The following is a 25536-nucleotide window of genomic DNA, read 5'->3' as shown; positions in this document are numbered from 1 at the left end:
GTCTTGATTCATAAACATACCATGTTTTTCATCAAAATGAAAAAGCAGTATGAAATAAGAAGAATCTACTCTTAGCAGATAGTGAAGTCTGGCTTGCCATATGTGTTCACATAATTGTTCATTTATTTACGGGACACATATTGACCTATAATTTAGGGTCAGTGCGAGGCACTCGGGGAGCCCCTCCTGGGATGTTCAAGGTCCATGAGGAATATGGGCAAGAGTTGCTATAGGGGTGCACTCTAGGGGTTGGGGGATGCCAGAGCCTAGAAGGTGTCCATTGCACACCCACACGTGCCAGCCACATGAAACTCCGCAGGCCGTGTGTGAAGTAAGGAGAGAGAACACAGTTCAGGGACTGGGTGACACATCTTTCCCTACTAAATTTCGAGAACTTTATGGGCCCAGTGCTCCTTTTACTTAAAGATGGGATTCATGTCAAAAATAAACCTAGAAATAGGACTTATACAGAGTCAAAATGCTACAGTCTCGTTCTTAATTTAGGATGTATAAAAACCTCAATCTCAAAAATGCCCCTATGTTTAATGCGATAAAAAAATCAGTTTCTTTAAAAAGAAAGTATTTAAACCTGCTATGAAAGGCATAGCAAAGTGAGAATTTGGCCTGTTGATATTCACTTTATAGCCAAACCCTCAGTTAGTCTGTCCCATAAATTCCAACATAAGAAGTGTCTAAAATTTCTAAGAAAAAAAAATGCTGGAATTCAGACTGTGTTCAGAGTGTGCTTTTGTACAAAGCTGAACTGCCCTATGCATTCTCATCAGATAATTCCCACATGTATGTGAAATCTACTGCAGAATTGTAGGACTATTAGACAGTTTTATTACTACCTCATAAAAATATTTCAAAACCTGTGGGAGTTTTATGAAACCAGCACTCATCAATCCTTATCATTCCCAATTTTGAGGCCCATGAGATGTGTCTCAGAGCAATTAGAGATGTTAATTTTGAAGCAAACTGTCACTGATAAATGCTTCATTATCTGTGGGCAATAGACCATTTAAAACTTTATCTCTTTCCAAAATCTTTATATCTTTAGATATACATTTGTAAATTTTAAATCTTTATAAAATTGATCCCTTCTTCCTCTGGGCCATTGCTCCACATGTGTTTCAACAAGCACTGAAATAGTCAGGTAGCTCAATAGATTTCCAAACACTGTTATGTGGATGGATGCATAAATGGATGAAACAGCCTGTAATGCTGGGAACCTGTAAGTTACAGTGATTATTAAAACATCCTAACCTTTTTTTAAAATGAAAAGTGGTGAGATATCTACGTATTTTTCACAGTTAGCTATATACACATTTAAGGTGGTGGGGTACATGGAACACTGAATTCAGGGCTGTGGAGGCTGGTACTGGTCTTACCACCTTGGGCAAGTCTCTTTCTTCCTGTCTCCTTGCTTGATCAATAACTTGAGGTGAGACCATCTCAGTTATGAAGTTCCTTCCAACTCTAAAGTAATCTTTCTTGAAGATAGTGGGTTTTGGAAAATGGCAGTCTGCACATGAAGGGATAACCCATGATGTTGATAATCAAGTAATCTCTCTTGTTCTTGTTTCCTTGAGAAATCAACCTCCAATCCGAGGGGTGTGTGTGTGTGTGTGTGTGTGTGTGTGTGTGTGTGTGTTTATGTATGTATACATCTGCATCAGTTGAAAAAGTGAACAGTTAACCTGGAGAATGAGGGTGTTTCCAGGAGAGAGCCTCAGAAGATCCAGGTGGTTCACTTTGTTACCATGTGTCAAAACTCAGGGAAGGTCAGTTTTTTTCTGAGAAAGAGTTGTGTGGAAGTTTGAGGTTGGGCAAGAAAACATGAAAATTAGCACCTGGAATATGGACTCCTTAATACCTTTTATCCCACCCTTTTCTTGGAAGAATAAGTGTGCCCCGCTGGCATCACTTTGCTTTTTCTTGTTGAAGGACATAAACATCCTTCTTCCTGCCCCTGTGGCCACATTGCCATTTACTCCTGTTCAACAGTTTACCCCGAAGCTATTGGTTATCCTTAAAAGAAATCATATGTAATGGAAGAATGAATACAGACTTCTACTAATATAGGACAGAAACCGGGAGTGTAACAGGTGTCCTTGGTGTTTTTGTTGGAAATGTTTGATTAAATATTGAAGTAGAGAGAAAATGAGAGGAGATTTAGGCAGGGAGTATTGAGGGAATAAAAGTAGGTAAACTCAATTATCAAAATATATTTAGAGCCTGGACTTAATTTATTGTCAGCAAAGACCATCCATCATGGGTACCCTTTCTTTTCCAATTAATAAAAAACTAACACTGACATTCAACTTTGCTGGGGGCAAGGCTGTTTTAAATCTCATTAAGAAAGGTGTCATCATCCTCTTTTTACAGAATAGGAAGCTGAACCACTGAGAAGTTAAGTGCCTTCCACAGAACAATTCATTTCAACGATGAGTGAGCCTGGAACCAACTTCTGCCAACATTTATTCCCTTGACCTTTTCTCTGATCCATGTCATAAGAATTATGTCTAGGGTCTTAGTTACTCATTCCTCATAGGAATTTTTTCCAGGGTCTGCGTATGTATGGGCTACATGTGAGAGAAAAGGTTGCACCTTCACAAAATCATGAATTAAATACACAGCGCTGGTTAGTGTAGATGAATCAATGACAAGAAATAGAAGTTAGCAGGTTCTTCTCCTTTGGAAAACGTTTTGTGTTCATTGTGTAACAGTCAAGTATGAAATGAAATAAGAGAAGCCCTAGGTGGATGGACAGAGCAGGGTAAAGTCGATGTAAGGATGGGAGAGCCAGCCCTATCCACCCTGCTTGGCTCTTCCAGAAGCCCCTGCAGCGGAAGGACCACGTTCTGCATTTGTGTGCAGGGATCCACTTACATGCCATTCCTTTGACTCATGTGAGCTTCTGCTTCCTGCTATGTAGCCTCTCGTGTGCTCTGTGAGCAGCTCATTGTCCCCTCCTCTGTCATACTTGACTGCAGTTACCCATGTGCCTTTCGTTTCCGAGACTCTCTCTGTCCTGTTCATGGTTATGCTTCTGGGTACCCGGCACATTGTAGGAATGAATGAATGTTTGATGAGTGGACTCTTAGGAAAGCATAAAACTCAAGTTTCAGAATAACTTTCCTGTTGCTGGGGGTACTGTTTGAAGGAATAATGAGAAGCACATAGTCAAGAGATTGCCTTTTCTCTGATAATCTCATCACTTCCGCAGCATTTCACTGCCTGATCCACATTTGATGTAAGCTACTCAATTCCTTCATCTTCTTTTCTTGCTGAAAATTCTTGTCCACATGAGTCATTATGAAAACTGAAACCTTGTAGTCATCCTTGCAAGGATATGTCGATGCTAACATTTGTGACAGGTACCAGGGAAAGAAACATGCAAGGCTGCCCCTTGTTGGGGAGTCCAGTGTCTAAAGTGAAGGCAGACAAGTAAATGGTGGGACTCAGGGAGAGGTGCGTAAGGTGTCACAGGGGATGGGCACACATGTGAGATGCTGCTTCAGGGATGGTGATGTCGGTAGCATCTTGAAGGGGATTGTGCCATCAGGTTGCCCCAGAATGTCTTTTCTAACATGGATAAAGTTGCCAGCTGCCTTCGAGTTTGAGCTGACAAGTCCTATTGCAGGTCGTTTTCATATCAAACATAAAAAGAACATAGTAAAAGTGTTTGCACCATTAATTCTGTGAAACATGCTGAAGAGCTACTCTGTCCTTGTGACTTAGCAGATGTGTATGTACAACTCCTGTGGGCAGGTGCTCTCTGATAAGGGACAGAGCCCAGCTATGCCCCTGAAAAACAAAAGAGACACCTTAAATGCTACCCTAGAGATGTTTAATGGTGATTTTGATGCACAGAGGAGGAGGATTCCATTCTGCCTGGGAAGTCAGAGGAGGCAGCACTGAGCAGGTGGAACTTCTTATACTGGGCACTGAAGCATGGGTAGGAGTTCACCAGGTAGGGAGGAATGGAATGCAATGGAGTCAGGGCAGAAGAGCCCTCTGTGCAGATGGAACCACGTGGGCAAAGGCAGGAGGGCAGGGAGCAATTCATCTTCTGGGTTTTGCTGCTGTGTATATCCTAAATGTGAGGAAAGATGCTGAAAAGGTGGGCTTATGCATCTGCCTGTCGAGTAGATTTCATTTGGTTGGTAATGAGGAATCATTGAAAGATACTGAGTGAAGGGCACAGACATGATCCGATCAGCCTTTTGGAGAGGAGAACCACTCTGTCACTATACAAAGGACAGAGTGCGGAATCTGTGGGGTGGGGTAGGGTGTGGATACTGAAGGGTGAGTCCCCATTAGGAAGCATTAACAGTAGTCCTGGAACAAGACAGTGGAGGCCTTAACCAGACAGGATGCAATGGAAAGAGGCAGATTGGAGCAGCACTGAAAAGGTATATTGATGGCACACAAGGATCAGGAGACTGTGGAGACGGTGGGAAAGAAACAGCTCTTAGGTATCCATCATCAAGTAGGGGCTGCACTGACCCCTCCCATGTCAAAAACTTAAATCACCTGGGTTACAGAAAAGCACCCTCACAACAACCATTGAGTAGGTTGTTTTTCCTTGTTAAAGAAGAAGAACCCAATAGTTAGAGATGTCTTGTAATTTAGCCAAGGTCACACAGCTCATGGTAGGACCTCCACTCATAGGAGGTACCCGGCTTGACAGAGACTACTGAGTCATTCACTGATGACCGGGAGTGAAATGTGGAGCTCAGACCTTCAAAAGGCTGGGCTGGCACTGAAAGAAAAACGAGGGATAGTGTATGCTGTAGACTGAATGTGTTCCCCAAAATTCTTGTTGAAACCTAATCCCCAATGTAATGGTATCGGAGGTGAGGGCTTTGTGAGGTGATTACAGGTATTGAGGGAGGAGTCCTCATGGATCAGATTAGTGTCCTTGTAAAAGAGGCCCTAGAGTGCTCTCTTGCATCTTCTACCATGTGAGAACACAACAAAAAGGCATCATCTAGGAATCAGGAAGCAGGGCCTCCCCAAACAACAAACCTTCTCCTTCCTGCACCTTGACCTTGGGCTTTCAGCCCCCAGAACTGTGAGAAATAAATTTCTGTGGTTTATAAGCCACCCAGTCTATGATATTTTCTTATATCAACCCGAACAGACTAAGAGAGTACAGTAGTTTTCAAGGGCATCTGGATCAAGGGGAAGGAGGACTTTTTTTATTTGTTAAAGATGTCAGCAACCGGCCGGGTGTGGTGGCTCACCCTGTAATCCCAGCACTTTGCGAGGCCAAGGCAGGCAGATTACCTGAGGTCAGGAGTTGGAAACCAGTCTGACCAACATGGTGAAACACCGTCTCTACTGTAATAAAAAATCAGCTGAGTGTGGTGGTGTGTGCCTGTAATGCCAGCTACTCGGGAAGCTGAGGTATGAGAATCGCTTGAACCTGGGAGGTGGAGGTTGCAGTGAGCCGAGATTGTATGACTGCACTCTATCCTGGGTGATAGAGAGTGACTCCAGCTAAAAAAAAAAAAAAAAAAAAAAAAGTCAGCAACTTAAGCATTTTTATAGGCACGGCAGAGGGGACCAATGAAAAGAGAGTAGGACATCCTAGTGTGAGGGGAGGGTTGGGCTCAGGGAAGGAGGAAGTACACCTCTCCCTTGGACACTGGAAGGGAAGGTGTTGCTGATGAAAACTCCAAAGAAAGAAGAGGTCCGTGCAGGATGCCTCATCACTGGGTTTGAGCTTTTCAACAAAATCGGTGGGGAAGACATCTGCACAGAATTAGAAAAATAATGAATGCAGACATGGTACCTTAGAGTGCTGGAAAAGGCACCTGACCCTCGGGGAAGCTGATCTGAGAGGCATGCAGGGCGTCCTGGTGTGGGGAGCTGTGTGGAGAGTGCGTCTGGAGGCAGTGAGTCTTACTTCCTGAGTTTGTAGCCATGCAGCTCAGCAGCCTCAGCGAGAGTCAGCTCCCTGCAATTTGCTTTCCAGGTACTACTGCTCTCGGGTGTTTAGACTTCCACAATGGGGAAGATAAAAGAAATACATTTTAATTTCTAGGAAAATGAAGCATGTAAAAATAAAATCTATCCAGTGTATCATTTGCTTTTCCAGCCTATTTTAGCAGTTACAGTGGACAACTGCTAAGCACACTTGACTCATTCGTTTGTAGATTTCATTATAAGCACAATTAATCCATCTTAAAAAAAAATCTAGAGAGAAAAGTATTTAAGTTCTTGACTAAATTCAGCTTTCAAAAGGCATCAATGATTCTGCTGATGACGATTGAGAAGGTTAAATATGTAGACGTTTTCTTCTTGGTGTATGAGAGACATGTTTATGTTGGTGGGAGCAGCAGGTGTGTGTGGGAGAAGAGCTGGAGTCCCAGGCCACCTTGCTGGTTGGGGTGGTAACATGTATTTCCCATGTTCTGCTCTGCCAGGCCGAGTACAATGTGTTGATAACTGACATCTGTGCTTCTATCAAATTAAACCTGAAGTGCCTCTTTTCATTTCAAATAACTTTGCTCTTTCCTCAGGTGACTATCTTTAATCGTTGTTAGAAATGCTTGTTCCCCGGTGCTGCAAAGAAATAGCACTTGAACGTAAATTTAATTCTCTCAGCAAGGCCATTTTTACTTTCTGCAGAAAGGGTGCTCTATGCAGATGGAACAATGGGAAGAGCACGCTTGAACAAAGGAAAAGCAGACATATTTATCCCTTATGCATTTGGGTCATCCTTACTGCTATGTCCAGCATCCATTGGCTGGAGCTGGACCTCACGGTCTTAAACAGATACCCTATTTGCTAATAGCTTAACACTTTCCTAAATAGGTAAGTGCAAGGGAGAACAAAGAAGAAGAGGAAGTTGCTCACGAAAGGTTTAAGGAAGCAATAATATTTCCAAATAGGGAAGGGGCATAAGCTATGAGCTAAGACTTGCCTGGGCCTGTCCAGACATGCCTGAGTAAGCCAAAGCAACTAACTGGGCTAAAGTGTAAGACCTGATTGTTGATAGGAGGCTTCAGAGTAAGAAGCTATTATTCCTAGTGTCTATTATTTTATTTTTAAACCAAGACGAGCTTTGAAGAGGAACTTTTCTACTTTCTACAATCTTTATCAAGTTTTCAGTTAGTTAGTCTTTTTAATCTCTTATGTCATTTCTACACTGCTTATGCCATTTAGACCATCAATTAATAAGCATCGAGAAATACAATTATTATAATTGTTAATTATTATATTGAATTCAGAGGAGTGACACGTTTAATATTACATTCTATAGAAAATTCTAAGCTTAATTTCAGGAAAGATTCAGTTTTACCCTTATAAGTATGTACAATTAGTCAAAAAGTTCCTTATCAAAATCAATGTTTATAAACCAACAGGTGAGTTTTTTGTGTGCCCACCAGATGCTTATATGTCTATGGGCAGGAATGATCACAGGAATAACTCATCCATCCAGCTGGACCTTGGCGATATTTCTAAATGTCTGATAGAGATCCTGCTATTCACGCAGCCATAGTGTGACTTGGCTAACTGACATCTTTTCTTTAGGAACCATGGAGCATGCAACACATCCCGGCACTGTTTTCAGCCTTCTGCGGCCTCTTGGTCGCCCTTTCCTACCATCTGAGCCGGCAGAGCAGTGACCCATCTGTACTCATGTGAGTGGTCTATGCCTGTTCTCTCTCATCACTGAGCTAGGGGCATAGTTCCTGCAGCTTTGTGCCCTGAGATGGGGAGACAGCAATTCACTGCCCATTGTGATTTGACTCTCATTATTAAACTAGCTGGTCCAACTCACTAGAGGAGAGAAGGAGAAATACAGGACCAGCCAGAAACTAATAACAATTAAAAGTGAACATCTAGCAAACATTTTAGTTTTGCTCTTTTGATTTTGGAGTAAAATGCACAGTGGCAGGAACAGATGGCCGATAGCACCCAAGCCCTGTTGTGACTTTCCCTTAGGTGAGTTGGGTGAGAAGCTACCTCCTCAACAATACCCTCTCTAGATCCATTAAGTTATATCCCTGCCTTTACTCTAGGCAGTTACCCTGGGGAGACTAAACCAGCACCTCTGAAAAGAAAGATTTTGTTTGATTTTATTGTTTTGTTGTTGCTGTTGTTCTCAATCTAGCCAACGTCCTGTGGATTTAAAGTGAAATTTGCACCAAAGTGTTAAAATGTATTTAATGTAATCCTTAGTAATGTGAAAGTATACATTACAATCTTCCCTTTAATCCTATCTTTAAGTCTTTGGTAACGTGTCCTCTGGCACTGGAAATCTTCCATGTGATGCCACAGTGAGTTTCAGATGTTGACAGTAGCATCTTATGTAATTTGTTTAAATTTATGAAAGATTTTGATTTAAGATAACCATAACTCTTTGAGGACCAGAGACACCATAATTTTAGGCTATTAGGTGCAGCATTGTGAAAGGCATGAAAAATGGGGGAAAGAAAAGTTAAACATGGTTCACACAATTTTTAGTGTCCATTGTATTAGTGCAATGTTCACTTTCTGCTGCTAATTGTGAAGATGAAGCCCTAGTGGGCTAGCAGAGATGGAGGACCTTCCCCATGTCCCACTGCTGACAGTAGAGGGCGATGATACTGCTAAGGTACTTGACTGCTCTCATTAGGATGAAATTTACAAATCAAAACACTAACTTTGTGATCACTTGAACATGCACCTCTTTTTATTATAAATTTTTAAATGAAGAGAGCACTTGTTTTTGTCATGTGTGGCTGTGAGATCTAAGGTGAAGTTATTTACCGAAAACACTGTCCCAGGATCATCTTTGATGAAGTATTGTGTTTTCCCACTTTCAGGTCCTTCATCCAATGCAGGCTGTTTCCTAAATTTTTACATCAAAATCTGGAAGAGTCAGCTGCTGACCCTCTCCCTAAGAAGATGAAAGATTCAGTGGTGAGACATTTGCGTTGTGTAATGTAGCGTAGGAGGGCCTCACCTTTCAGCAGAGATCAGGCTCTCAATGGAGCTCTAGGCAGGTGGACATGAGAAGGACTAGGACAGAAAGAGACACCTCGCTTGGTACCTGGCACACTGGGCTGTTGAGCTGCCTGCCAGGTGCAGCCCTATTTGAAACGCTTGTTCTCCAGTGCCGTAAAGAAATAGCACTTGAACATAAATTCAACTTAGCAAGGCCATTTTTATACTTTCTGCAGAAAAGGTACACTCGCCAGCAGTTTTGCCATGAGAGGACACCAAACAAAGGAGACAGGGTCATTTATAACTTGACGCGTCCACCTTACTGCTGTGTCCGGTTTCCATTGGCTGGAACGGGACCTCACATTCTGTATTTGTCCTGACTGGCTAGCAACTTAGAACTTTTTAAAAGAGGCAAAGGTAGAGGAGAACAAAGGAAGGAGGAAGTAACTTGTGGAATGCTGAGAAAGGTAAAAACACCTTTAAATAAGGAAGAGGATCAGGCTATGACCTAATGCTTGCTTGGACCAGTGTAAGCATGCCAGGGCAAATATTTAGGCTAAATTGTGGGAGCTAAGAACATAAAGTACATTGATTTCTTTATCATGGCTAGCAGATATTTAAGAATGTTAGCACAGGTCTTTGAATAAATTTTGCTTCTAAGAGGTTACTATTTATTCCTAATTAAATGGGAAGGAAAGTCTTTGAAGAGGGACCTTTATTTTTTTTTTTACAAGCCCTTTAGAGCTTTTTTTTTTTTTTTTTTTTTTTTTTTTGAGACAGAATCTCACTGTCTCCCAGGCTGGAGTGCAGTGGCATGATCTCTGCTCACTGCAAGCTCTGCCTCCCGGGTTCACGCCATTCTCCTGCCTCAGCCTCCCGAGTAGCTGGGACTACAGGCGCCTGCCACCACGCCCAGCTAATTTTTTGTATTTTTTAGTAGAGACAGGGTTTCACCGTGTTAGCCAGGATGGTCTCGATCTCCTGACCTCGTGATCTGCCCGCCTCAGCCTCCTAAATTGCTGGGATTACAGGCATGAGCCACCGCCCCCGGCCTAGAGCATCTTCATGGTGGCTGTTGTGCACACATGGTGTGGGCACTTAGGTGGCCCTCAGGTGGCTGCAGTTTGCCAGGATAGTCACATGAATCACATTCAGTCAGTTTTGTGTATTGCTGGCACCAAACAGCAGGTGGGCTCTGCATGAATGAAAGCTTGTCAGATAAACGTTTGGCCAATCTGCCCCCCTGATGTGGTCCACACACAGCTCTTCTCCACATCTTCTCCCCTAAGTGCGATGCTTAGTTCAGAGCATTCTTTCAAAGTTGATGTCTGCATAGCCATTGCTTGGGGCCCCTGGACTTTAGACTTATGGCTGGGTCACAGAGAAGGGGGCAACCACACTGGGTGGAGCACGGGAGAAGAAAAGGAAGAAGGAGAGGAAGGAAGGAACAAGAGAATCCTACAGCTATAAAATAATGATGCCATTTCCCTGTTCACCAGGAAAATGGCTCTGGACAGCTTCAAAAATTCTTTTAGCAGATGTAGTTTCTTTGGTATCAACTTACAAACATTCATACTTTGAAAAGCAATGCTCATTAATTGTGTAAGCTCCCATACATCTGAGTATTGAGCTCGGAGCCGTCTGATGTCCTTGACTCACACTTTTCCTGGTTTTCTTAGGAATGACAGATAAAAGGAAAAGAGAATAGTCTGTTGATCCAGCCAGGACTGTGTCTCATTTGTCTTGATATCCACAGAGCCAGTGCCTGGTGTTATAGTGGGTACTCAGTACAGTTCATGGAATTTTGACAAATTTAATTGCAGTCTGCCATTTCAAGACGATGTCCAGGACTCACAGCCAACATGAGAGCCTTAAAAAAATTCATACTCAGCTTTTGTGCTTTTGAGTGTGGACAGAATTCAAGCTAGTATTAAGGCTTTTTTTCCACTACAAGGGAATCAAAGGACAAATCACTTAATATGAGTAAGGGCATAGTTCATGAATTTTAGGAGCAGAGATACATTTAAAAGCAGGTTAAAAGTCAAAGCAGCTGGACCTGATGAGATGGCAGCTTAAAAAAAAGAGAAATATTTGACATAAGCCTAGCATCCACAACCTGACCTCCAATATTTATACCAGGAGACTTACAGGGAGAAGGTCAAACTGACATTCCTACAGCATTTTCTATAAAAGCCGTAGGGTGGCCAAGAGTCTACCCAAAAGTCTCCCCGTGGATATCTGAGAAAAACTATGCCCTTCAATCTTCCTTGATTTCATGACTAATGAAGATGCATTTCTACTTTCTGATTTATTGCAGTTAAAAATAATGTAGGAATTACAAAGAAATTTGACAAGAAATTTGCCCAGCAGAGGTTGATAGTATTTCATTGGTATAATTAGATGTGATTGGCTAGGTGTTGCCTCCCTTGGTTTTCATACCCTTTGAAATGCTTCGTACAGTGTGGAGCACATAACTTGTTAGGTGATTTAATAAGATGTTTGTGTTCATTTCTCTGAAAAGTCTCTGGCCTAATTATAATATTTTAATGGGAATATCACATTCAGCTTTTAGAGTTTGATATATAATACTTTCTGTGACACCGTGCAAGCATAAACCCCCCCTCCTCATTGTCTCTGATTTTGATTCTGTGTGTCTCCACCTCTTATTTTCTCTGTCTGTCTGTCTGTCTCTCTCTTATCTTGAGTTTTAGTTTGTATGAGAACCCCTCAGGGAGCCTCATTAGATTTCAGTTTTCTAGCCCTCTGCCCATATTCTGATTCCTCTGGCCTGTGAAGGGGTCTGAGGAGCTTCATTTTAACAGGAATGTTCACCCAGGTGATTCTGTTTAGGTGATCCACAGATTGTACTTCAGGAAACATTGATCTAGAAACAGAGATATACCAATGGGCCAATACATTTGCATTGAGCAAGATAAGTTATGCACACAAAGTTTATCACCAAAATTCATTACTTAATAAAGATATAAACTTTCCACTAGTGGGTTACCTGGTTAGTCTTTTTCTATTTGTCTTATTAGCACAGACTCTTTTAACTTTCATATCTTTGTCATTTTCAACACCCTTTATTATGTTTAGATTTGTTTGTTTCACTGCATCAATTTCTTCAGTTCCTAGAAACAAAAAAAAGCCTATTTAATTCTTATGTGTAAAATTCAAACAGTCTTTTCCTAAATCATTGGTTATAATATCTAGATTTTTCTGGTCCCATGCTGCTAGATGTGGAATGTTGGAACAGGGGTTCTTAAGCTTCCTTTGAGAGTTGGAGTGTGAAGTACTATATAAAATGCCACAGTGAATTTAAAATGTTCAGTATATGAAGAGCTAATATATTTCTTAGTTAAACATGCACGGATTTACCATAAATCCAAAAATTTATATATAAGTTTATATATAAATTTTTCATTTTTTTCTCTTTGCAGCCTTACACTGGCCAGAACTTCTAAAACAATATTCAATAATATTAATAGTTTACTATTTTACATATATAAAATATAAATTAAATATATAATATATAATTTTCTATATAATATATAATATAAATTAAATATGTATTTATTATACTATATATAATATATAAAATATAAAATATATATTACATATAATACATAATTTATTATATATAAAATATAAATTAAATATATTTATATATAATTTATATATTATATATAAAATTTTAATTATATATTTAATTTATGTTTTATGTATATATAAAATGGAAAGCAAAATAGTGAAGAGTAAAGAGCAAAGAGAAAAAGAGAAAAAAATGCTGATTTATATGTGTATATAAAACTTTTCTGTGTATACTATATAATCAACTATGATTAATAAGAGGATTCATAAATACAACCAGAGAAAAGAAAATTTAGAAAAGCAAGAACTTTCTAACATACCAGAAATAACCTATGAAAATGTGATCCAACTCACAGTACCAACAAAATATCTGAATTGATAATGGAAATGATTTTAACAAGTAGTGTCACAAATAAAGTAAACTAACTACAGCAGTTTATTAAAATGTAAATGATGTTCTGAATAAGTGGAGATAGACATAACCTGATTTTGGATAGGAAGCCTGAGACTTATAAAATACCAATTCTTTCTAATGAATTTGTAGGTTTCATATAATTCAAAACAGTTCCAAAGGCATTATATTCCCCACATTGAGAAGTGATTCTAAGGTTTCTTTAGAAGAATAGCAGTTAATAGTTTTTAAAAACTTGAGAAAGAAGCATAAGAGAAAGGAACTTAGCATTTTTAGATTTAAGAGTGAAGACTGGGCTGGGCACGGTGGCTCACGCCTGTAATGCCAGCACTTTCAGAGGCCGAGGCGGGTGGATCACCTGAGGTCAGGAGTTCGAAACCAGCCTGGCCAACATGGTGAAACCCCATCTCTGCTAAAAATACAAAATTAGCCAGGTGTGGTGGCACATGACTGTAGTCTCAGCTACTTGGGAGGCTGAGGCAGGAGAATCACTTGAACCCGGGAGGCAGAGGTTGCAGTGAGCTGAGATCGCACCACTGCATTCCAGCCTGGGCAACAAGAGGGAAGCTCTGTCTTTAAAAAGAAAAAAGAAAAACAACAGTGAAGACTGAATAATCAGAAAAAGTATGAGACTATCCAAGATCAGAGAATGGGATTAGTGGATCAGAAAAACACAGAAAGGAGACAGACTCTTTTATGAATGTATTATGTCAAAATTAAATGTCACAATCAAAAATTGATTTTCAGAGTCTGGTGTTGAGATAATTGTTTAGCAGTGGGAAAGAAAAACAAATCTTATGCGCTAGTCCCTCGCCAGACACCAATGTAAATGAGAGAGGGATTTAGGAGTTTCAGAAAGTGAGAGAGAGAGGAAAAGGGAAAAGGAAAGGAGGAAAGTCACATGGGACTTTTTCATTTCTGATATTATGGCAGGCTACTGCTGATTAAAACTAAAAATTCTGAATAAAATACAAAAAAACTCTTCCTGAATGTAACAAAAAAACCTGACAAAATAATAAGGAATTATCAGCTAAAAATCTTACTGAACAGGAGTACCTGGAGGAAGGAGGGCAGGAAGCTGCTTTTGCCCCAAGAGCATTTGCCCAACCTGGGGACCTTAAGCCTTGTTTTTCAGACCTCGAACTATGGAGAACAGGAATTGAAGCCCAGGTGGGTGTCCAATGCCAGACCATGGATCATCAGCCTGGGACACCAAAGTGCCACCCTCTCAGAGTGAGGATGATCCTCAGGAAGTCAGCTCCACCACCCTCCACACCAGGAAGTGCAGCAGACTCACTTCATGATTGAGCAGAATAAGAGAATCCTTGAGAAGTCGTAAGTTTGCATGGATTTGCAGCACAAGTTCAAACAACTAGATGGCACCAAATCCCTCAATTTATGAAGACATTTAACGTGGTACCCAATTGGAAACACCTCATGGCAGAAACAAACATAAATCCTTTCTAGAAGGTTGCCTTGTCCAAGTGTTTCCCAAACCAGTTTTTTTTAGAGAAAATGCACAGCTTACTATAAAAAAAATTTTAACCTACACATGGAAATAAGGAACCAGCAGAAACTGGTCTGCAAATATTTCAGATATTGGAAGTATCAGACACAGATTTTAAAACAACTATACTTATTATGCTTAAAGAAGTAAAAGGCAAGCTTTAAAATTTATAGACCATAGAAAATATTTAAAACAATTCAGCATGTTTGAAAGAGAGCCAAATAGAATTTCCTAAACAAACAAACAAACAAGTGAATCAGTTGAAATATACACCACCACACACCCCACACATGGGGGATTAGATACCTCTGAAGAGAGAATTAGTGAACTGAAAGATAAGGAGAGAAGAAGGTACCCAGAATGTAACACTAATTGACAAAAGAAAAAAAATCAAGAAATATGAAAGAGAAATGACTTCAAGGATAGAGTGAGACAATCTAAAATATATCCAATCAGAATTCCTAGAAAAAGAGAGACTGAAGCATAATCAATATTTGATGAGATAATATCTGAGAGTTTACCAGAACTGATGAAAGACATTTAACTTGAGATTCAGGAATTTCAGTGAATCACATGTAGGGTAAATTAAAGAAAAAAGAATCAACACCAGACAAGCCATAGTGAAAATGCAGCATGCCAAGCACACAGACCAACTTAAAGCAGGTAAACAGAATGAACAGATTACATTCAAATGGATGAGAGGCTGCAAGCTCCTTTATCAAGAGCCCTCATGGAAGCCAGAAGACAGTTGTTGGATATACTTAATGATGTGTAAAGAAAGTAACTACCAAGCTAGAACTTTACTCCTAGTGAAAATATCTTTAAAGATAAAGGCAAAATAAATTTTAGAAAAACAAAAGCTCAGAGACCCTCATTACATGAAATTCTGAAGGTATTTTTCAGTAGAAAGTGATCTTGTGTTAAAAGTAATTTGAGGAGAAAAGAAAAAAATTTAAAGAAAGTGGTCTTGGATGGAAGATCTGATTTGCAAGTGAACAAAAAGAAAAGAAAGTAGCAGGTACATTGGCAAACCTGAATAAAAATTAACTGCATAAAACCATGATAAGACTATATAGTTGGCTTAAAAAATATAAGGTAGAATGAAAATACATGACTATAATAATATACAAGCTTAGATAAGAGGGGAAATGAACTTCAAGTCGTCAGAGGTCTTAGTAATGTCCAAGAGAAGAATAAAGATACAGATTGAATGTCCCTAATCCAAAAATCCAAAACCTGAAATGCTTCAAAATCCAAAATATTTTGAGCACCAACGTGACACTCAAACGAAGGGAGTGTTTGCTTTCAGATTTTCGGATGAGGGCTGCTCAGCCCGTACCGTTAACTTTGGTCTGTGATAAATTAGGTATGCATGTTGGAATGTTTTGTGCAACTAGTAAAGGAATAGAGACAAAGCATGTAGCTTCCAAATCCAAAGAGAGGGGAAAATGGAAAACTAAAAAATAGAAGTTATTCACAAATAACAAAAGGAAATTGGACTAACATGTCATACTGTACTTAAAAGTCAATTCCAGGTAAATTATAAGCCTAAATATGAGAAAATAAAACCTGAAAGCACTTAGAGTCATAATAATGGAAACTACTTTTATGATAGCAATGTAGGAAATAATTTTTTAAAACAACACAAAAAGATTCAAATTAATTAAAATTATGATCTTTGATTTATTTTAAATTTTACAGAAAAGAGACTAGTGTCTAGATGAATATAAAACTCCTCTAAATCAATAAGAAAACCAGATATCTCCATTGAAAATAGGCAGAAGACTTGTACGTACACTTCACAAATGAGGAAATATAAATGGCCAAAAACGATGAATATATGGGCAACCTCATTAATAATCAGAAAACTCCAAATTAAAATCACACTGACTTACCATTTCAAAACTACCAGACTAAAAAAAATGCAAAGTTCTTACAGTACTAAGTGTTGAAAAGTGTAGAGCAAGAGAATTATCATGTATTGCTGGTGGAGTGTGAATTAGTATACACATTTTGGACAGAAGTTTGATAACATAAAGTTTACGACATGAATAGACTGCAGCCACAATTCTACTCCTAGGTACTTGTTCTGGAGCAAATCTTGCACATTTGCACCAAAATACACATATAAAATTGTTCATAATAGCACCTTTTCATGAAAGTGCCAAATGAGTATTCTACAGCAAAGGAAATAAACTTATTACAGCTAAATGCAATACGTGAGTGAATCTTAACCACGTAATGTTGAGCAAAGGAAGCAAGACACAAAATAATGCGTATAGTATGGCACAATATATTGAGTAAAAATGGGCAAAATTAAACAGCTTACTTATGGTTGCATACCTAAGTCGTAAGTAGTGAAATCATTTTTTTTCAAGCGAGAAAATGATTTTCACCAGTCAGGATTGTTGATGGGAACCTCCAGGAGGCAAGAGAAGGATTTTTGATCAGATAGCCACATACAAGAAGCTTCTAGGATGCTGGAAATGTTAGATTAATTAAACTAGTTGGTGGTTACCGAGGTGTTCACTTTATAATTATTAAATTGTACATACTTATTATATGCACTTTATGGTTACCTGTGTCACATTTTAAAACAGTAAATTTTCAAAAAAGATATTAAGTAAAATAAAATATTTATCCAAAATATACAAAGAAAATGATTTTTCAGACTTAGGATGCATAAAATAAATAACACACACGCAATACCCCGAGTTAGATTTAAGAACATAAAAATTTTAAACTTCTGTATGTAAAAAAAGGTGGAGAAATTTAAATAATTTGGTACAGTACTGTGGCAAACTTAGGAAAGTTAAATATCTTTCTAATACCAACAACCCTTATAATTTGATTTTTAAAACCCTATAGGCAAATTATATGTGTATTATTTATATGTAATTGTATACAAATATGTATATATCTGAGCTCCAAAATGAAGCCATTTGAAATTTTATATAAAATTTAGGAACAAATTAGGTAAATGTATGAAATAATTACCATTATTATGAATTTAAAAATGCAAATTAAAATGAGATGGCACTTTTTTGGTACACATCATTAGCACTGGAAAAATTAGTGATGGTGCCAATTGTGTCAAGATAAAATCTCTTAGACATCATTTGTGTTTATGTAAATTATTACAACCATCTGGAAAAGCATAATTTATCAAGGATTGTTAAATGCTTATAACCTATGATAAAGTAAATCTATTTGCTAGAGTTTTTCTAGGAAATTAATTCAAAATATGAAAAAAATTTAGGTATATAAAGATAATTATTTCAGCATAATTCATCATGGTAAACAATGGAAGGCAACCTAATAGCAGCAGTCGAGGGATGTTTGCACTACGACTCATTCAATTTCTTTCACTAAATTAATGTTTTGAGTGATCACTGTGGCATTGTATATTGTATATATTGTATTTCCATCACAAGATGGAAAATTATTTAACCACTCAATGATATTAGTGAGCCTATACAATTATATATATATAGCTTACAAAAGAAAATACTGTGGAAAAGGTAGAAAATTATTTGCACACTAAGATTAGATACTTATAAAATATGCATAGAAATATTCATATACATAATGATTATAGCTAGAGCCTGGTTTAACATCAACAGGAAAAATACTGGCTCAGAAAACACAAAAATGCTAATACCGTTAATGTCAGGCTATAATGATTGTGAATGATTTTCCCCTCTCTTCTCTATGTTCTAGGGTGCTGCAATGTTATTATTTTATTCTATAATGGGAAACTTAATAATAAAAATTATAAAGACCTAAATTTGCATTTTCCTTCCATCTTGCAGTATATTCCCTTTCACACTCATTTTTGTAAGATCTAACATGGTATAATTCACTATTAAGACATAGGACATTTATTAAAAGGAAACAGATTCTTAAACTCTTGTTTTTTAGATAAGTAATTTAACAGAGTCACAGATTTTTTTAACCTTCAAACGTGAAGGAAGAGGGCAGTACCAGTAAATTCTCTTTTTATATTACAAAACTAAGATTAAAATAAAATATACTTACCTGAAAAAACCCACACATATTTATATCTTATAGAAGGTGGAAAGGTATAATAATATACATTTAAATGAGCAAAAAGTTATTTAACAAGAAAACCAACTAAAATTACAAACTTTTTAGAACTTATTAAAGGCTACTTTCACAGGACAGAGTAGCAAGCTCTGAAGTTCAGGTGTCTTACAAGATTCCTTTTAAAGATATTATTTTTATTTTTTAAAGATATTTTATTGTGTATATTTAAAGTATATAACACAATGTCATGAGGTACATATAGATAGTAAAATGGTTACTATAGTGAAGTAAGTTAACATATCCATCATCTGACATAGTTACCCATTTTTATCTTTTTGTGGCAAGAGCAGCTAAAATCTACTAATTTTGCAGGAATCTCAAATATAGTACAGTTTTATTAATTATAGTTCTCAAGTACATTAGATCGCTGGAGTTGTTTATCCTATGTATCTGCTACTTTATAATTTCTAACATACATGTCCCCATCTCTACCTCCCCCATGCCCATGTTAACTACTGTTTTATTCTCTATCTCTATATATTTGACTCTCTCTCTCTGTCTCCTTAGATTCTACATAAAAGTGGAATCATGCAGTATTTGTCTTTCTGTGTCTGGGTTATTTCACTTAGCAAAATGTGCTCCAGGTTCATCCATGTTGTGGCAAATGGCAGGATGTCTCTTTTCATAAAGGCTGAAAATATTCCATTTACATTTATATTAGAATTTCTTTATCCATTATTTGTCTGTTGACAGACACTCAGGTTGTTTCCACATCTTGGCTATTGTGAACAGTGCTGCAATACACGTGGTAGCACAGATCTCTTTATGGCATGGTGATTTCATTTCCTTTGGGTATATGCCTAGAAGAGGGATTGCTGGGGCACATGGTAGTTCTGTTTTTAATATCTTTTTTTTTTTAAATATAGAGATGTGTTCCCATTATGTTGCTCAGGCTGGTCTTGAACTTGCAGCCTCAAGCAATCTTGCCACCTTGGCCTCCCAAAGTGCTGGAATTACAGGCGGGAACCAACACACCTGGCCTATTTTTAAATTTCTTTAGAACCTCCATATTCTTTTCATAATGGGTTGCACATATCTACATTCCCACCAAAAAAATGTATATTATTTTCCAGGATAAAATTTTTGGAGCAGAATAATATCTGCTTTGTGGTGGCTTTGGGGAAAAACAACTGTTTCCTTTTGATTTTGCTGATGTTATTTTCAGCAATATTAGGAGAGCAGTCTAGTTTAATTAACTAGAATCAAGAGTAAAAAGCTCAGTAATTACCATTTGCCATCTGTATATCTCCTTCAATGAAGCGTCTGTTCAGAACTTTTTGCCGTGTGCAGCTGGGGATGTAGGAGGGTGTTGTTTGTTTATGGGTAAATGTCCTTTGTTGAATGTGGGTTTTATGAGTAGTAATGTTTTTTTTTCCCTAGTCTTTGGCTTGCCTTTTTGTAAGAGTCTTTCGAAGAGCAAAAGTTTTACATTTTTGTGATGTCCAATTTATTTAATTTTTTATTTTACAGTTCCAACTTTAGTGCTCCATTTAAGAAATCTTTGCCAAATCCAGGATCATTAAGATTCCCTCTTATGGTTGCTTTGAGCAGTTTGATGGTTTGTTAGGTTCATGATGTTGAGTTAATTTCTGTATATGCAGCAAAGTAAGTATCAAGGTGTTTTTGTTATTGTTTTATTTAATTTAATTAATTAATTTATTTATTTTGTAGATGGCTATTCCATTGTTCCAGCACCTTTTGTAGAAAAGATTATCCTTTTCTTCATTTAGGGGATTTGTCATTTCACCATTGCACTTTTGTTGAAAATCAATTGATCATATATCTGTTGTGGCCTATTTCTGGACACTTTATTCTTTTCCATTGATCTAGATGTGTATTTACACCAATACCATCAATACCATAGTTACTGTAGCTTTGTAATAAACCTTGAAACCAGGTATTGTATGTCCTCCAACTTTTTATTTTTCAAAGTCGTTTTAGCTATTCTAGGGTCTATTGCATTTCCATATACATTTTTGAATTAGCATGTCCATTTCTAAAAAAAATTCTGCTAGAATTTTCATTACGATTTCATTGAATTTATCAATCCGTTTTGTGAGAATTGACTTATTAACAATACTGAATCTTCAAATCCAGGAATGCAGTATATCTCCCCATTTATTTATTTAGTTTATCTGTTTAGTTTCTCTTATTTCTTTACTGATGTTAGGTGGTTTCTGTCTTGCACATTTTTTTTCTCAAATTTATCCCTAAGTATACTTTTAGTGCTATTATAAATAGTACTTTAAATTAAGTACATGAAAAGATGTTCATCATTAGTCACTGGAAAAGGCAAATTAAAACCACAATTAGATACCATTCCATTAAGGTTTCTCAACCTCAGCACTGTTGACATGTTGAGCCTCAGAATATTTCCCTGGTTGCAGGGAGGTGGGGGTTGGGGGGGCTGTCTTGTGCATTGTAGGATGTTTGGCTGCATCCCTGGTCTCTAGCCACCAAATGGCAGTATTATTTCTTCCCTTCCTCAAATTGTAAAAACCAAAATGTCTCCAGATACTGCAAAATCTGCCCTAGGAGGCATACATTCACTAGCATGGTTAAAATTTTAAAAACTATTGACAAGACTATGGAGCAACTGGAACTCACACATGCTGCTGTTGAGAATGTAAAATAGTTACAACTACTTTGAAAACAGCTTGGCAGTTTCTTTTTTTAATTTTGCTTTTAATTGACAATAATTGTACACATTTATGGGGGTACACTGTGATGTTTTCATACATGTTTGCATTCTGCAATGATGAAATTATGGTATTTAAAATATCACCTCACTTATTTATCATTTCTTTGTGGTAAGAATATTGAGAATCCTCTCTTCTAGTTATTTTAAAATACACATTATGATATTATTACTATTGTCTTCCTACTATCCTGTAGAACACCAGAATTTTTTCTTTCTTTTTTTTTTTTTTTTTTTTTTGAGACGGAGTCTCGCTCTGTTGCCCAGGCTGGAGTGCAGTGGCGCAATCTCGGCTCACTGCAAGCTCCGCCTCCCGGGTTCACGCCATTCTCCTGCCTCAGCCTCTCCGAGTAGCTGGGACTACAGGCGCCCGCCACCACGCCCGGCTAATTTTTTGTATTTTTAGTAGAGACGGGGTTTCACCGTGGTCTCGATCTCCTGACCTTGTGATCTGCCCGCCTCGGCCTCCCAAAGTGCTGGGATTACAAGCGTGAGCCACCGCGCCCGGCCTAGAATTTTTTCTTTCTAACTATAATTTTGTACTCATTGAACAATCTCTCCTCCCCCTTCCTTCTCCCCTCCCCAGCCTCTACAAACCACTATTCCACTCTGTACTTCTATGAGATTGGCTTTTTTAGATTCTACAAATAAGTGAACTCAGTGGTATTTGTCTTTCTGTGCCTGTCTTATTTCACTTAACATAATGTCCTCCAGGTTCATCCATGCTGCTGCTGCAAAATGACAGGATTACATTCTTTTTTATGGCTGAATAGTATTCCATGGGGGGTGTGTTTGTGTATATCACATTTTCTATATGTTTTCTACATATGATATATATTTCATATATATCATATGTAAAAAATGTGGTATCATATATAAAATGTGATTATATATATTATATATTTATTGGTTTATGGCCACTTAGATTGATTTCATATCTTGGCTATTGTGAATAATGGTGTATTAAGCCTGGGAGTGCAGATCTCTCTTCAACATACTGATTTTATTTACTTCAAAAAATACACAGTAGTGGAATTGCTGGATCATATGGTAGTTCTGTTTTCAATTTTTTGAGGAAACTCCCCATACTGCTTTCTATAATGGCTGTACCAATCAATATACATTTCCACCAACAGTGTGTAAGGTTCCTTTTCTTTCACATCCATACCAGCATTTGTTGATAATAACCATTCTAATTGGGATGAGATGGTATATCATTGTGGTTTTGATTTGCATTTTCATGATGATTAGTGGTGTTACACATTTTAAAATATTTTTTGGCCATTTGTATGTCTTCTTTTGAGAAATGTCTATTCATGTCCTTTGCCCAGTTTTTAATTGGATTATGGCAGTTTCTTAAAAAGTTAAGACTAAACCTGCTACATAACCCAGCCATTCTTCTAGGTATTTACACAAGAGAAAAAAATAACATGTCCAGGTAACTGTTCATGAATATTTGTTGCAGCTTTATTTAGCTGCAAATAGCCAAAAACTGGGAACAAATTCAAACATCTACCCACAGGTGAACAGATAAACACATTGTGGTATATCCATACAGAGGAATACTACTCAGCAATGAAAAGGAATGAACTATTGACACAGATGACACCATGGATGAATCTCAGAATAAGTACCCTGAGTGAAAGAAGCCAGACCAAAAGAGTACATATTTTATGAATCCATTTATATAACGTTCTAGAAAATGAAAACAAGAGGCTGAGGCAGAAGGATCGCTAAAGACAGAAAGTCAAGGCTATAGTGAGGAAAGGGATAGATTAGGAAGAGGCAAAAGAGGAAACATTGGGGTGTAATGGATGTGCTAATTATCTTAATTCTGGTTATGGTTTTATAGGGATATATATAGTCCCATAATTTATATATATCCCCATAAAGCAATAACCAGAATTATATATAATATATATTATATAATTTATATATGTAAAACATATATATAAACTTGTTAAGTTGTATACTTTTATTTTTTTGAGACGGAGTCTCACTCTGTCACCCATGCTGGAGTGCAGTGGTGTGATCTCGGCTCACTGCAACCTCGGCCTCCTGGGTTCTGCGATTCTCCTGCCTCAGCCTCCCGAGTAGCTGGGACCACAGGTGTGAGCCACCATAACTGGCTAATTTTTGTATTTTAATAGAGACAGAGGTTTCATCATGTTTGGCCAGGCTGGTCTTGAACTCCTGACCTCAAGTGATCCACCTGTCTTGGCCTCCTAAAGTGCTGGGATTACAGGGGTGAGCCACAGCGCCCGGCCTAAGTTGTGCACTTTAAATATATGTGGCTTTTTGGTACAAATTTTATCTCAATAAGCTATTTAGAAATTATAATATAGAAAAGAAATGGGTGGAGAGAACATTTTAATAAATAGAGAAAGGCTGTGTAATGGTCTATATTTACACGGGATACTCATGACACTGAAAGAACTCACAGTGGAATTCCCATATATCATCCAACTGTGAAAAAAAGGTTAATAATAATTCGAGCTCATTCCTACTTCTGCTTTAAGAAACTTAGAAATGCAGCCTTCCTTCCTCCCTACTCCAGCAGTCATACTGGTGGCCGACTATTTTCCCTTTAGACAAAGATGATTAGTCAGTTAAACATAACACATGATTTTAAATTAGAATATTCGGGAAAATGTTTATCTTCTTTCAGATAAACGTTCAGTAATTTTCAAATGGCACAAAACCATGTTAATGAAAAATAGGAGAGAAAAATTAACATCTCCCCACAGCCAAAAGATGCCGTGAATTACAGAATGTTCCTCTAGAAAGTTCTGGTCTTTTTTAAGCATTTGGAATGATAGGAAGCAATATATGGCCTGTTGCTAAAGTAAATCTTTGGTGAATTTCTCTGATCAGAAACATTTAATAGATTCAGAATTAAATTCCTATGGTTATCCCTGCCCCAAAATCAGATTACCATTAATTACTATGAATAAATCAAGGATCCCGACTTTTTCACTGTTTCTTTTTATCACTTTGGATGATAATATGGTCAGCAAGCCAGAAAGGAGCATGACTTGCAAGAAACCCCACATTTTAATTTAAGAAACAATGATTTAAAAGCCATAAATCCCTTCAATATGAGAAAGGGAGGTATAAATGTATTGAAGGTTTCAGAATTTTCACAGTGTGATACCTTCAAATGATCAATAATTGTGTACTATAATCTGCCTCTACAGAGAGAAAAGAAGTGATGGTTCCTCCTGTTTGCTTTAGATTGTTCAGCCAGCAATATTGTGCTCCGTTGGAGCTAACAGGCCATTCTCCATCTATCTGCATTCACAGCATTCTTAGGTTGAACTTTGCTTTGTTTTCCCTAGCCCCTGCTTACACTACAATTTTGTATGAAAAAGTATTAGTGAGTTACTGAACATTTCATTGTCTGCATATAATGTGTGTACCTCTTGCTTATATCTATGTATATATAAAAATATAAATATATATGTATGTATATATATATATATAAATAAAATAATTTTGAAGTGGTTTCTTTAATTCGCCAGTGATGTGACTGGTAAATTAAAATGCAAAATCTGGTCTTGTCCAAAGCAATAAGAAATGTATAAGAGGCTTCTGTTTGTTTTAGCCAGGTTTTTGGAATGTTAAAATCCAAGACACCCTAAAGCCAAGTAGAGATGATTAGCACTTTGACCTCCTTTATCAGACCTTAATAATCTAAGTCCCTTTTGGGGAGCTCTCTGGGAATCTCCTATCTGATCTATGTTTGTGGAAACCAGATCAGACACAAGAACCTTATGAGAACCACATGCCTCTTACTTGTGTAGAAAACCTTTCTTCTTTCTATGGTTAGCACACATACACTAACCTTGCAGTGCGTGATTCCTCTCCCCCACCACTCTCCCCCAGCCCACCTTAGTCTTCCTGAAATTCCCTAAGCAGGAGCTAGTGGACAGCCCATCCAGTGTGTGCCACTGAGTGTGTCAGGTAAGTGATGGGCTGGAAAAACAGTTTATCTCAGGTCAATGTCCTGTTGCTTGATTTACCTGGTCACACAGAGTTGCTGAGAGAAGTGAAGAGCCGCCTTTACCGCTGGTTTTCTCTTTCCAGACAGATGTCTTAAAATGGGATCTCATCGTCTGCGCAGTGGTTGCTGTCCTCTCATTTGCAGTCAGCGCCAGCACTGTATTCCTGTCATTGCGAGTATGTATCCACCAACTTTGTACTCTTCCTGCCCCCTTATTCTCCTTAATAACAAAGCTGTCATGGAGCTACAGGGTATTGACAAGACACTTGAGC

At 37.8% G+C, this 25536-nt stretch overlaps 1 protein-coding gene across 3 annotated transcripts in view; it reads left to right on the top strand.

Annotated features, from left to right (window-relative positions):
* PCNX2 (pecanex 2) overlaps window positions 1-25536 on the top strand; it is a 352029-nt gene that overhangs the window by 143895 nt on the left and 182598 nt on the right. For all 3 annotated transcript variants that reach the window (XM_063614016.1, XM_055234937.2, XM_063614015.1), the window contains exons 16-18: window positions 7549-7658; window positions 8826-8922; window positions 25348-25440. In XM_063614016.1, coding sequence (XP_063470086.1) covers window positions 7549-7658; window positions 8826-8922; window positions 25348-25440 — 300 coding nt within the window. The remainder of the gene's footprint in view (window positions 1-7548; window positions 7659-8825; window positions 8923-25347; window positions 25441-25536) is intronic.

Source organism: Symphalangus syndactylus, chromosome 19 (assembly GCF_028878055.3).
Source record: "Symphalangus syndactylus isolate Jambi chromosome 19, NHGRI_mSymSyn1-v2.1_pri, whole genome shotgun sequence".
NCBI lineage: Eukaryota > Metazoa > Chordata > Mammalia > Primates > Hylobatidae > Symphalangus > Symphalangus syndactylus.
The sequence above is the reverse complement of the archived record's forward strand: the minus strand, read 5'-3'. Positions and strand labels throughout refer to the sequence as shown.